This window comes from Akebia trifoliata, chromosome 10 (genome assembly GCF_017979445.1).
Source record: "Akebia trifoliata isolate Shusen 1 chromosome 10, ASM1797944v1, whole genome shotgun sequence".
NCBI lineage: Eukaryota > Viridiplantae > Streptophyta > Magnoliopsida > Ranunculales > Lardizabalaceae > Akebia > Akebia trifoliata.
Window position 1 is genome coordinate 78898 of NC_141384.1, and position 14622 is coordinate 93519.

At 31.3% G+C, this 14622-nt stretch overlaps 1 protein-coding gene across 1 annotated transcript; it reads right to left on the reverse strand.

Annotated features, from left to right (window-relative positions):
- Nucleotides 1-4036: 4036 nt before the first annotated feature.
- LOC147392506 (alpha/beta-Hydrolases superfamily protein) lies at nucleotides 4037-7600 on the reverse strand. Its single transcript, XM_086456331.1, has 7 exons — nucleotides 7113-7600; nucleotides 6558-6596; nucleotides 6349-6419; nucleotides 5306-5370; nucleotides 5087-5176; nucleotides 4895-4987; nucleotides 4037-4682 (listed from the first exon to the last, which is right to left on the reverse strand). The coding sequence occupies exons 1-7, from the start codon at nucleotides 7490-7492 to the stop codon at nucleotides 4224-4226; spliced, it is 1197 nt and encodes a 398-aa protein (XP_086312457.1). The 5' UTR covers nucleotides 7493-7600; the 3' UTR covers nucleotides 4037-4223.
- Nucleotides 7601-14622: the final 7022 nt, after the last annotated feature.

A 14622-nucleotide genomic window follows, 5' to 3' on the forward strand; every position in this document is an offset into this window, starting at 1 on the left:
TGTGTTCATTTCTATTCTTATTTTTTGTAGACTTTCTACTGATCCATATCTTTATTGTTATCTTTGGTAGCTCAATCTATTTACATGATTCTTATTGACCATCCAATATTAAATTTCTTAAAACTTGATTAGAATATAACAAGTAGTTGATTTTCTAAAATGCTTATAATACATTTTATGCATGCATTTGATGTTAGATTTTCATTTATAGATAAATAAGGTTTGCTTTTTGCCTCAATTAGTTTTCATATACAATGGTTTCAATAGGTGAACAAGAAAATTATTTTTCATGGATGCTACTAATAAAAAAAATGTTACTTCACTTTTTCTTAATCATGATTTGTGCAAAAAATTTAATATATTGAGTTGTATATAATTAAAAATACAATTTACAAATTCAAATTTAAAATCTTAAAAAATTTCAATTCATTGGCTTATTATGATTGGTATTTTGTACTAGCAATGTACTCTTCACCTTCATCTTTAATATATTGTAGTATACCTTTTCAATTATCTACTCTCTTTTTTCATTGGCTATATGATTCTCTCATTTGAAGATAAATGAGGTTTGCTTGTTTGCGACAATTAGTTTTCATATACAATGATTTCAAAAGATGAATAAGAAAATTAATTTTCATAGAACTAGTTTTCATAGAAATAATAAATTATTTTTGTTAAAATATCTTTAAAATATTTATTATTAATTATAATTGCATACATTATGATGGATTAATGTATTTTTTATGCAAGAAATTCTATTTGATTTGCAACATGAAAAGTGTTTTTTTAGGCGAACAACGAAATTGTTTTCCTATTTCACACTGTTCTTAAAAAATATCTACATGTTGCAAACCAAATAAAGCCATATATTACATAATATACAATGCATGCACAACAACTAGTGTTTAATGAAAAGTGTTTTTTTTTTTCTTCTGTAAGTTCACAAGTAAATTGTTTACCGATTTCACACTTTTCTTAAGAACTTGCACCTTTAAAAGTGAAGGGGACTGTACAATAGTAAATATATAACACATACATAAGCCCATTTGCGAAGTATTTAAACTTAATTATCATCATTTGATTAACACTTGTAAAAACAGTCATGATATGAGCAATAAATTTAGCATATTCAGTTGTATACAATTAAAAATACAATTTACAAATTCAAATTTAAAGTTTTAAAAAAATTTCTAATCATTGGCACATTATAATTGGTTTTTTGTACTAGCGATTTACTCTTCACATTCGTCTGTAATATATTGTTGTATACCTTTTCAATTGTCTACTATTTTTTCATTCATTTTATTCTTGACTCTTTTTATAATAATAATAAAATTAGTTGAAAAATTCTTTAAAAATTAGGATTAATTGATTTAATTGATGATTTTTTCAAAAATTGGATCGAGTTGACTCGATCAAACTGATTTGACTCAATCAATGTTGTTGATTTCTTTCTTCAATGCATCTTACTCGATCATAGGCATTGAGATAAGTATTGACAAGCCTATCTACATCAATTTAAGAGAATTAGGAATCGATTTTGAGAGAGAATGTGAAGGGAGAGTGAGATCTGAGCAAATGAAACCTTTTTAGGGTTAGGCAATTTCAACTAAAAGGGAACGATTTCGAATGAGATTTGAGAAAGATCCATTAGGGTTCAATTTTGAGTTGGTGAAGGATGCGATGAAGAGAGAAATTTGAGACAGAATAGAGTTGTCTGAGAAAGGCATGGTTTTAAATTGTGTCCAAGACCGAGATGATTTGTCCCGAGTCATCTCGGTTTCCTCCAGCAACGAGTTAGATTTGCATGGCATCTTAGACTTCACATCTAGGGGTGTCAATGGGTTGGTTCTGGTTCGGTTCCTAAGGAACTTAGAACCATAAACCATTATATTAGTTCGGTTCTGATTCTTGTCAGTTTCAGGTCCGATTCCAAAATTAATGGAACCGGAACCATAAAAAATCATGGGTACCCATCAGTTTCAATTCTCAAGAATTGAATGAGAAAAAAAGTATTTCAAATCATTATAAATAAAATTTTCCTTTTAAAAAATTAACATTATCAAAAAAATTATTAATTTAGTTATAATTTGTTATGCTTAAGATATCTTTGTTAAAACTAATAATTTTTTAGAAGAGTAAGTTTCAATCAATAATTTATATGAAAAATTGAAGAATTTTATGCAACATGCATTTATTTTTTAAATAAAAAATACCTTAAGTCATCTATAGTGTGAAAAGAAATGACAAAACAAATTGATTCTGGGTACCCATTGGATAGAACCTAACGGTTCCATTTTAGACTCGGCTCTAATCAGTTCCAAGAAAAAGGGATCCGGAACCGGGGAATTTGGTTCCAGTTCTGCTTCAGTTTCAGTTAAATAGGTACCCATTCACACCATTTGGAGTTGGAATGTAAAATATGAATCTTTTGGGGAAGGTTTGAATTCTTTCCAGTTGCTTAGGCTACATTTCACTTTTGTTCCTTAATCAGCATCATAATCATTCTCTGCTGTGGCAATTTCTTTTACCCAATCTCACATGAAAATTTATTCGATCAATCATTTTGGTTGATTTTTTGACTATTTAAGTGTAGGCCAAACATTGATGATCCAAGTCATAGTGACAAAGTACGGATTCGGGAAATATCCGCAAGGGAAACATTTGAAGAAAAAAAATCGGCAAAAATTGAAGATGTTGAGAAAAAAATCGTGAAAAATAAAAATACATTGTTATGGATGATATATGTATATTTCACCTATTAAATAAAGTAATACTTTTTTATATTTAATGTACATAAAAATAAAATTTTCAAAGTTTTGCAAATAAGTCTTGATAAAATTGTCGGTGGAAAGAATCATATGATTTAATCACAATTTTTTCAAATCAGAGAATTTAGTCACTATGGGCTAAACTAATGACATGCCCCCTTGAACTTTGTCTTTTCTCATAAAATTATCTGCAAAGACAACTTTTTGATGAAGAGTCCATTTCTGCTTTAAGATCTGTAACCAAATGAAAATTTTGATGAAAAATGGTTTTTTCCTGTTGGATTTGAAAGCTCGTTTAAATAACAGCTTTTTTACCCTTTATTTTTTGCGATATGAGAAATGCATATGGTGAGGTTGTGTGGTGAGACATGGAATTTTTTGACAAAATCAGTAAGTGGTATACTAATATTTGATATCTACAATTTAGAAGGGATTTGTATTGGATCATTTTTTTTTTTTGGGATATAAGATCAGCTATCCACACATCCCTTTGGCCCATTCTCTTGTGAATCTGTTGGTGTCTGTAATGGTTAGTGAAAATCTCACTATGAAGAAAGCTTTCATAGTGAAAGAGAAATCAACCAAGAGAGAGAAAACGTCATGAGTGTGCAGAGAAATCGATGAAGAGAGTGATGGCTGGTGTGGTTGTGACTGAGGAAGGAGGAGAGAGATGACTGGGGAAGAAGGAAGAGAGATGACTGCGATGGAGAGCGTGGGTTGCAAATGTTCTCAACATTCACCCTTTAGGATGAATGTTAAACTTCACAAACGACAAAGTGGCTCGAGAGTTGGCAACTATCACTTATCAAACATACCCCCAAGTGGTTAGATTGTCCAGCAAGTGCATTTTGGGTAAAATAATTCATAAAAGTGTAATGATGTTCTAACGCCCCCATCACAGAGCCATAGATCATTTGCTTTGGGATATGCATAATCATAAATCTTTTTCTTGTGTATCCTGAGACAAATGATCTACGATTCTGTAATAGGGGCCTATGAATCTTTCATAAAATAGTTTAAAATGCTGGACTGTGCAGAGAGTTACTAAAATGTTAAAAGATGCAAACTTGTTCTAATACGGTGAGCAAATCAACTCAAAGAGAACAGTGGGCTTTAAAATGAAACATGATTTGATGGCACCTCTTGGGCCTTGAAAATACGGCTTTAACCATTAGTATGAATGTATGATCATCAACCATCCATAAGAGAACCTTGGATTTCTTCTTACAGTACTCAGAAGTAGTTAATTTAAACAAAAGAGAAAATTTTGTCAACTAAGCAAAAGCTAATATAGAATATATATAGATCATTGATATATATTTATTTGGTAAGTCAGATACAAGCTTCAATCCTATACTGCTAACAGGTCAGATTAATTGATTAAGTTTTACTACAAACCCCAACCTGCTCAACCCATCCTAAAGATTAAAAAATTTGGTAAAATAATAATGTTCAGTTGCAGTATGTATTACCATAGAGAGAACCAGGGCTTATCAGATTCTGCCCAACATGTAGTTTCTTCTCCATCCAATTGATGATATATCCACCAATCTCTTCTCTTTCAGGCTCAAAGAGAAGGTCATGCAAGAAGCCATCATAGAGCTTTATGTCTTTGAATTCCGAGGCAGCTTCGTTATATAGATCCTGTGAAGCCAGTGGATCAGTGACCTTGTCAGCAGTTCCGTGAAGCACCAAAAATGGGACAGTGACGGACTTCACGTTCCGCATCAAGTTAGAGGAAATGCGTAGGATCTCGTGTCCCGTTCGTACCCTAATGGGTCCGGTGTAGACTAGTGGGTCTGAGTACTTGGCCACCAGAGCAGCAGGGTCCCTTGACACTGGAATGCCTCTCTTATTGGCACCTTTGAATTGCAATCTTGGCACAAGAAGTGAAAATAGAGGAGCTACAGCCTGCATTGACATGAGACACAAACCTTCAAAAATATGCATAGTTCTGGATTTCATTGTGTTCATAAAAAACAATATTGGCCAATTGGGGTCAGAACTTTAGGCATGACAATTAAAGATGTCATGTACAAGCTAGCTCCGCTGTCTTAACTGATCCATAATGACTTCACATCCATGCATTATATGTGCGCTTCGTGAAATACAAAGAGAATTACCCCAACTATAGGATGTGCTGGCTTTACACGCAAAGCTGGAGAAGTCAGTACAATTCCCTCTAGCATGCCTTCAATGTGAGGGTAAGAAGCTGCCTGTAAGCAAGAAAAATAAAAAATAAAGGAGATCAACTAGAAAATGTTGCCTGAATCTCTCTCAACTTGAACCAGATCATAATTATTTTGAGGTCTGACCTTCAAAACCACAGCTCCACCAGTTGAGTGACCAAAAAGGAAGCATGGTGTTCCAGGATTTTCAGATTTAATTTTCTGTAAGAAAGCACCCTGTCGATAGAGAAAGAGCAGAGTTTTTCAGTGGGAAGATAAACACTAAATCATCTTCTTTTTAAATATAATCTATCTCAGAGACTTCCAGAACCATGTCATGCTACTTTAGAGTTGGCATAAACTTACAGTGTCTGCAACAACATGATCAAGTGAAGGTACGTATCCATGCAAGCCATCACTCCCACCATGACCTACAAAAAAATTACAAAAAGAAAAAAGTCATTCTACACCACCACCACCATCATCAAAGCCTATCCCAAAATTTTGGGCTCGGTTGAATGAATCTTGTCCTCCATTCAATTCTACTCGAAGTCATGTCTTTTGTTATTTAAAGTGCGTTCCATAACTGCTCTTAATACGTCAAACCACATCACTTTTTGTCTTCCTCTTTTACAACTTCATCTTAATGTTTTTCATTACAAAATTTGTTGCCTAACCCTTTTGCCCTCAAACTAGTCAACTTTCTTATATGTCATTAGCCACATTTTTAGAGAACTTGTTATTATTCATAATACCAACCAAATTAACTTTATAAGTACTTCTTCATATGCCTATCTAAGTCAATTAACATAAAAAAGATAGCCTCTATGATTGAATTCCCCAACATGAGACCAAATTCATTTTATGACACCAACAAATAGATTCAATTAATAAGCAGTGCATCAATTACTCATAAAAAGTAATCAGTCCATCTTTAAGGGTGTGACCCAAGGATGAGGACAGAAACAGAAAATTACAAGAATAATCAATGAGCTGGTGAGGATATGTTTGCAGTTGGTATAAGGTGTTAAAATTTAGGTGAACCCGTAGCTGTTTATAATAGTAACACATATGAGACATGTAAATAAACATTATAGATTATGTACCTTGATGAGTTTGGTATCATCACTTGAATTGGTTAAGGTGTTGAAGTTGTTGACACTAAAGCGACGTAGTGATGATAATAAATATGAAGATTACATTCCTAGTTTTTAATAAAATAACTTGCTTTGGATTTATGATCTAAAATATCTTATTTATATTATACTTAATGGGGGTAAACTGAGGAGATAAGTGACACAGGCTTGTATGAAAATCCACATCACCATTTTGAAATATATATTATTATGGAAAAGAATAAGAAAGGTGAAAGTAAGCAGAGGGGGTAGGGAATATTAGTAAGTAACTACCTATCCAATCCATTGCATAGGCCCCAAAGTTTTGTGAGGTAAGTTGTTCAGCAAAATGAGCATATCTTCCACTGGAAAACAGACATGACATTAGAATCAGAAAGCCATTGATTTGTAAACTTGAAGAGATTCCAAGTGAAACATACTTGACTTTTGAAATTTGACAGCTTAAATAAGAAAAGAAAATAAGGAAGAGGTAAGAGTGTTACCTGTGTTCATTGAGTCCATGTATAATAATCATAATACCCCTGAACGTACAAATGAATATTATTCTTAAGACCAAAATATGAGAAACACAAAATTAAAGCAAGCACACCAAATGTAAAAGTTTTTTTTTTTTTTTTTTTTTTAACAAATTTGGTCCCATCTAACAACAAAATCTTCAACAACAACAACAACGAAAAAAAAATTCAAAATTCAAAATTGAGGAATTAAATGAACAATCCAGATAAACCACCACCCTTGGTCCTTTCTCCTAATTAATGCAATGCAAAGTCCAGTCCAGGTGTGGAACAACAGTTTTTTTCTAAACTGGAGAAGAAAAATAAATACATAATTACACAGTAACACTAGAAAATGGTAAAGACAAAATCGAGGAATTCCAGACTAAAGTCCAAACACAGAACCATTCAATGTAAATACTTAATTAGAGAAGCACCAAATCAGAATTGGTGTGTTGTTGTTGTTCAAATTAATTTCTAATAAATAATAATGAAAAGTGAAAAGTGAAAAGTGAAGAGTGAGATTGAGGAGCAGTTAGTTACTTCAATTCTCCCGAAACAGGAGGAGGAAGCCATGATCGACAGAATAATACGTTATTCCTGGCTCCCAAGAAAACCGAACTACTCCAACGGCAAGCCTGATCCGTACCGGTGGAGGAGGCAGAAAGTAAGAATCCCTCAGCCAAAGCTCTCCTCCTCAAAGTGTCTTCTTCATCTCTTTTGAGAATCGATTTCCTCTTTGAAGAAGAGCGGCTCCGCTGCTTCTGCAAGAGGAGAAGGAACCAGAGAAAGAATGATTCAATAAAGATGAAAAGACGACTCAGAGACCGCCGTGAAATTACGGATCTTCTAAGGCCTCTGAAGACTGGAATTATACGCCCACTCGCACCTGAGGTCAGCTGCTCTTCCATTTCCATTTCCATCAATATGGAAATTTTTTTTTTGGAAAGAACAGAGACAGATCTTTTCTCTCTCTTCTTCAATATTCCATATTCTATGTTCTATAAAAAAAAAAAAAAAATGAAATTGCTTCGCTTTTTCATCGTCTACATCTAGATCTAATATAATATAATAATTAAAAATAATTCCTTAATACACACCCCCCACCCCTGCCCTTTATATTCAACTCCTTCTCTATCTCTTGTAAGTTGTACCCTCTCATCCTTCATTCTATCTATATATTTTAAACCTCCCTCAAGATAAGATAAGATATGAATTTCAATGATAATTTTATTATTATTATTATTTATTTTAGAAGAATCAAAGCAAGATCACGAATTTTTTTAAGATAAAAGTAAAATAGACATAATCCTATTTAAAATATAATTTTTTTACATTTATTTATTTTTAAATTTAATATTTATTTTTTTTTTAAATTTATCTAAATTAAATTTATTTCTCTAATTAGATAAAATTTCATCTAATGTATATATCTTGAGATTCATAATGATTGATGTAAAATGAATATTTCAACTGAAAGAATATTTTATCCTTTCACAAATAACATTACCAAAGTTAGGATAAGTCTTTTAATTAAATAATATTTCATTCTAAAATGAATTATTTTATATATTGAAATTGATTAATTCGGTCCTGTTGTGATGATTTCATCAAGAAAATTACCCAAAGTCAATAAATAGATAAGGTGACGATTTTAAATATTATTGATCTAGGGAGGCAAGAATAATATGCTTCATTTACATAAGAGGTGGGTAAAGTCAGCATATTACCGAAAGTAGACGGTACCCTCTATTCCACGTGTCGACTCTCTTTGCACTCAAACATATTCACCACGTAGCTTTCACGCTAAAGTTAAATTTGACTTCTTCAAATTACAATGGCGATGATTTCCACGTAGAAAATTCAAAGTGGACAGTAATTTACAACTAAGGACAAAGGAAGAATCACCACACGTGGCACAACGTTAAGTAATCCGAGACTCACCTCTTAAGTCTTTAACTCGATCCATATATTTGATTCCAAATTTTGCTCGTGCTTATGTCATATACCTAGCCCCATGAACGGTGAACTTCGTTCCCTACAGCGACTATTAACAAACGTACGTCTTTCACGTTAAGATATGTGTGTAAGGTCACTTCAGCATTATTCATAACTTTTTTTTTTTTTTATTAGTCAAGATAATCGAACGCACGCCCCTTACACTCCTATCACAAAATCGTAGATTAGCTGCATCAGGATACACACACAAAAATTTTATGCTTATACGTATCCCAAGATAATTAATCTATGATCTTATAATGGGGATATGTGTTGGGAGGGGGGGGGGGGGGGGAGTGTCAGAAAAATCATTACACTACTTTTTATTTAAAAAAGGAAAATGCTGAAGTAACATTAAAATTGACAATGTTTCAGACTTTAATGACATGGATGTGTCTATAAAACCATCAATACTTTCCATCAAGATACAAGTGAGAAGCATTTATGGTTATGTGCACACCAATGTTCCAAACAATGTCAACTTCAATATTACTCCAGCACACGACTCTTAAAACAATCTCCTTGGAGTTTTAACAACTCAATGGAAATCATCATCACTTTAACTTGTGAGACCGTCACTTAAAAAATTTACGATCTCGTTATTCAGGTTTTGGGAATTAAAATGAACAATGAGTTGAAATCAAAATTTCGTCAAAAGTTAATCACCTTCATCTAGAATAGGCCTTTCACCTTTCTAATATTTAAACACTTTGTATGGAAGTACGATCGACATATGAAATCATGCAACGGAATGGTCTCCAACTGAAGCTTGTGGGAAAGATTGAGGGGAATTAGAAAGACTCAAATTTGGTGATTTGAGCTATGATGCTAGAGGTTGGACAAGTAATGTTTGTGGGTCCAACAGAATGAGGATGACCCTTCCTATTAAGGTAAAAAAAAATAATCTGAAAAGTGTGCTAAGATGACTCAAAGAAAATTTCAATCTAAGTTGAAGAGTAATGTTCCATATATTAGGGATATTAATCCTTACGTGAATCAAACTCGTGAACTGAAACAACAAAAATTAACTAAATTGATCTAGTATAAGAAAAAATAGTTTTAGAAAGAGCAATGACAAAACTTTCTATATTCAAAGAAATTAGGGTAAATTACCATTTCATGTGTTGAATATGGGAAAATTTCCATTCCAGTTCATTGTTCATTCTAATTCTCAAAACATGCGGATCCTCACTTTTCAAATAAATAGCAGTGATCTCACCGTTAAATATCAAATGATATTCAACTTTAAAATACCCGATTTATTAAGTCACGATATTGTTACCTCATGTTTTAATTTTTTATTAGTAAGACAGTCACTTTTAGGATAAATACCTATTATCTTGTTGCCTCATGTTCGTGCATGTTTTTTGAATTAAAACGAACGATGTATTGAAATAGGAATTTTAACAAAAGTTGAACATGTTTGAGGAATTTTCTCAAGAAATTACAGCTATGCATATTAAAGAAACCAATTGTTCTCTTTGTCAAGTAAGGGGGCAGTCAATGTGGATGTAACATTATTAAGCCCCATCTTGTGTATGATATAAGTACCTGCTTGTGACACATTATTAGGCTCGAGTCATGTGTTCGTCTTCGGACGCCATTAAGGGGGAGGCTATATGCGCACATCGAAATAACTCACTTCATCCACTTTCTTGGGATACCCACCTTAGCTTTAACTATCTACACACATCTATTAAATATACTTTAACCTAAATTGCTTATTTCACCCACCTAAAGGTATCGAATCATTCTTTTTCTTCTTCTCGCTCTCTCTCTCTCTCTCACTCTCTCTCACTCACTTCTTCATCGTATCTAGAAAGGTTTTAAGATTTAATCTTACTTATTTTTCTTAACATGAACACTTTCAATCGAGTCGAAGTCATTCACATGAGAAAGTTCTATTCGGTAGGTATCTATCTAATCTGTTTTGTAATTTTCAATAAATACCTATCAAATTTACTAAAACAAGTTCAATTTGAACCTACCAAGCAAAATTGCTAAAAAAATCTTCAAGTTCTTCGATTCAAAATCATCATTTTAAGGTTTTAATAGTATATTTTTCATCTTCCTTGATAATTAAATGCAAAAAAGTAAAAGAATTTTCAAAGAAATAAGATAACTTGAAGAAAAAAAAAATTAAAACTTAATCTTTATTGATTCAACCTCTTACAAAACTCAGAAGAAGATGAAGAAGAAGAAGAAAGAAATGAGGAGGAAGGAAGGAATAAGAAGAAAGTGGATTTTGGGTTTTTATTCGGTAGGTGGTTGTGGGTGCAATAAGCCAAAATGAAGAAATGGTAATTTTTTTGAAAAATTTACTTAAAGGACTTTTGCGGAGGGACTTCTTTTTAAATAATTTCTAAGTTTTCAACAGTTGCTAGGCAAGACATTTAGGTGATGTTTGTTTGCGTTATTTTTCAACGCTTATTGCTGGAAAAAAAATTCAGCACTTTTTATCAAAATAGCACGTTTGTTTTCTCCATATTTTCAGCATTTACTGTTGAAAATAAGTGAAAAAAATTCAACACTATTTTGATGCTGAAAAAAAATGCTAAAGCGATAAGCACTTCATTTTTTTCGGCACGTACAAGTATGCCCTTCATTTTTTTTTAGCACGAACAAGTATGCCCTTATACTTTAAAGGATATTACCTCTTATATCCCATGGATAAGTATATAAGCACCCCACAAATTAATAACCCACACCATGGCCAAATTATTTTGTCTTATATGGGTTAAAAGTTTTAGAATGAGTTAATTTTTGGTGAGGAAGATCTCTACAGTGAGGAGGTTATCCTCACCAAAAATCATCCCATGTCGAAATTTCTAACCCCATCAAAACAAGTTCAAGAACCGTAAATCGTCCATTTGTTTTGGAAACCATTCTTGACGTTGTTAGAAGTTCAGAATGGTCTGATTTTTGGTGAGGATGATTTCTAAACCACATAAATCATCCTCACCAAAAAATTTCTCATTCCAAAATCTTTAACCCATATAAGATAGCAAAAAAAAAAAATTTGGCTATGGTGTGGGTTGCCCTTATTAATTCATAGGGTGTTTTTGTAATTACATATCCTTCATTTCCATTGAAAATTATTCATCCAAAATTAAGTTATTTTAATATTGATTTCAAATTTTGATGACTTGTATGACATTATTGTTTTTAACTTGAAATTTATGGACTTTTAGAAATAAAAATTATTATTTAAAAATTGAAAATTTGAGTATTACTTATTATTTAAAAATGAATTGTATTTTAATTTTACAAAAAATAATATATTTTATTGTGTTTGATAAGAAATACACATTTGAAACATGCAAACAATGTATAATATGATTATAAGGGTAAAAAGGATAATTTACTAGTTTCAACAATGTGTAACAAACATGATTCAACATCTAAACAAACAACTTTTTCAGCACTTAATTCAGCGCTTATAAGTTTCAGCACTTAATGCTATTCAATACTTATTTTTTTCAATTTAACAAACAGCACCTTAGGCGTTGTTTGTTTGTGCTTAATGTTGGAAAAAAAAAATTCAACACTTTTTGTCAAATAAGCGTGTTTGTTTACTCCATATTTTCAGTGTTTATGGCTAAAATAAGTGAAAAAAATTCAGTATTATTTTAATGCTTAATTTTTGCGTTGAAGCGATAAGCACTTCTCTTTTTCGACACGAACAAGTATGCCCTTATTATACTTAAAAAGATATTACCTCTTATATCCCATCGATAATTATATAAGCAACCCACACCATAGCCTAATTGTTTTGTTTTATATGGGTTAAAAGTTTTGGAATGAATTGATTTTTGGTGAGGATGATCTCTACAACGAAGAGATCATCCTCACTAAAAATCAGCACATCCTGAAACTTTTAACCCCATCAAAACAAGTTCAAGAACCGTAAATCGTCCATTTATTTTGAAAATCATTTTTGACGTGGTTAGAAGTTCAGAATGGGCCGATTTTTTGTGAGGATGATCTCTAAACCATATAAATCATCTTCACCAAAAATTTTCTCATTCCAAAATCTTTAACCCATATAAGACAACAACAACAACAAAAAATTTGACTATGGTGTGGGTTGCCCTTATTAATTCATAAGGTGTTTTTGTAATTACACATCCTTCATTTCCAACGAAAGTTATTTATCCAAAATTAAGTTATTTTAATGTTGAATTCAAATTTTGATGACTTGTATGACATTATTGTTTTTAATTTGAAATTTGTGGACTTTTAGAAATAAAAATTATTATTTATTGAGTATTATTTATTATTTAAAAATGAATTGTATTTTAATTTTATAAGAAATGTGTTTGATAAGAAATATGCATTTGAAACATGCAAACAATGTATAATATGATTATAAGGGTAAAAATGACAATGTACTAGTTTCAACAATGTGTAACAAACATATTCAGCATATAAACAAACAACTTTTTCAGCACTTAAATTCAACGCTTATAAGTTTTAGCACTAAATGCTATTCAACACTTATTTTTTCAATTTAACAAACAGTACCTTAGACATTGTTTGTTTGTGCTTAATGCTAAAAAAAAAAAATTCAACACTTTTTGTTAAATTATCGTGTTGGTTTACTCCATATTTTCAGCACTTATAACTAAAAATAAGTAAAAAAACTTTAGTATTATTTTGATGCTTAATTTTTTGCGCTTAAACGATAAGCACTTCTCTTTTTCGGCACAGCAAGTATGCCCTTATTATACTTAAAAAGATATTATCTCTTATATCCATGGATAATTATATAAGCAACTCACACCATAGCCTAATTATTTTGTTTTATATGGGTTAAAAGTTTTGAAATGAGTTGATTTTCGGTGATGATGATCTCTACAATGAGGAGATCATCCTCACCAAAAATCAACCCATCCCAAAACTTCTAACCCCATCAAAACAAGTTCAAGAACTGTAAATCATCTTTTTTTTTTTTTTTTTTTGAAAATAGATTTGATGTGGTTAGAAATTTCGGAATTGATTGATCTTTTGTGAGGATAATCTCCAAACCATATGGATCATCCTCACTAAAAATTGGCTCATTCCAAAAATAAGACAAAAAAAATTGGTTATGGTATGGGTTGGCCTTATTAATTCGTGGGGTGCTTTTATAATTACAGATCCTTCATTTCCATAAAAAATTATTCATCCAAACTTAAGTTCTTTCATTTTCAAAATAAGATGATGAGATGCTCTAACTGTTATTACGAAAGAGAAGATCGTGTTTGTTGTATGAACAGATCTTATGACAATGTTGATTTCAAAATTTGGTGACTTGTATGACATTATTGTTTTTAATTTGAAATTTATGGGATTTTAGAAATAAAAATTATTATTTAAAAATTAAAATTTTGAATATTACTTATTATTTAAAAATGAATTGTATTTTAATTTTATAAGAAATAATATATTTTATTGTGTTTGATAAGAAATAGGCATTTGAAACATACAAACAATGTATAATATGATTGTAAGGGTAAAAAGATAATTTATCAGTTTCAGCAATGTCTAACAAACATGATTCTGCGAATTTAGCGCTTAATTCTACTAAATTCAACATGACTTGAAAATGAATGTAAAAAATTAGGATTTTTTTCACTTTTTTTCTTAATTTTCGGATGAAAATCAATCAATATGGGTACTTTTGGTTGCAATCATTTAAACAAGTTATTATCTCAAGTTTTTAGTTGATCTTTCCATGCATTTTAGTTGGAAAAATTCAAAAATTGAAAATAGGTGGGTTTTATTAGTGCCGAGTTCATCACTTTTATTTAAAAAAATAGTTAACTCAACAGTGATTAAAAAAGCATTGAGTTCAATAGTAAAAATGAAGAATTCAATAATACGGGGGGACTATTAAGAAAGAAAAAATTTACTAAATGTCCTGTCAAGTTAATGCACATAACTTATAAATTATTTAGAAGGAAAAAAAAAAAAACCCCTTCCACGGGGCTCTTTTAAGTAATTTTTTCAATTTTTATTTTTACAAAAATTATATAAGTGGTGCATTGAGCCATTTCGATGTATGCAAATAGCC

Coding starts and splice junctions, on each gene's coding strand:
- LOC147392506 (XM_086456331.1), bottom strand. CDS start 7,492: ATGGAAATGGAAATGGAAGAGCAGCTGACCTCAGGTGCGAGTGGGCGT. Junction 6,597..7,112: donor CCTGTTTCGGGAGAATTGAA/GTAACTAACTGC, acceptor TTGTACGTTCAG/GGGTATTATGATTATTATAC. Junction 4,683..4,894: donor CAGCACATCCTATAGTTGGG/GTAATTCTCTTT, acceptor ATGTCAATGCAG/GCTGTAGCTCCTCTATTTTC.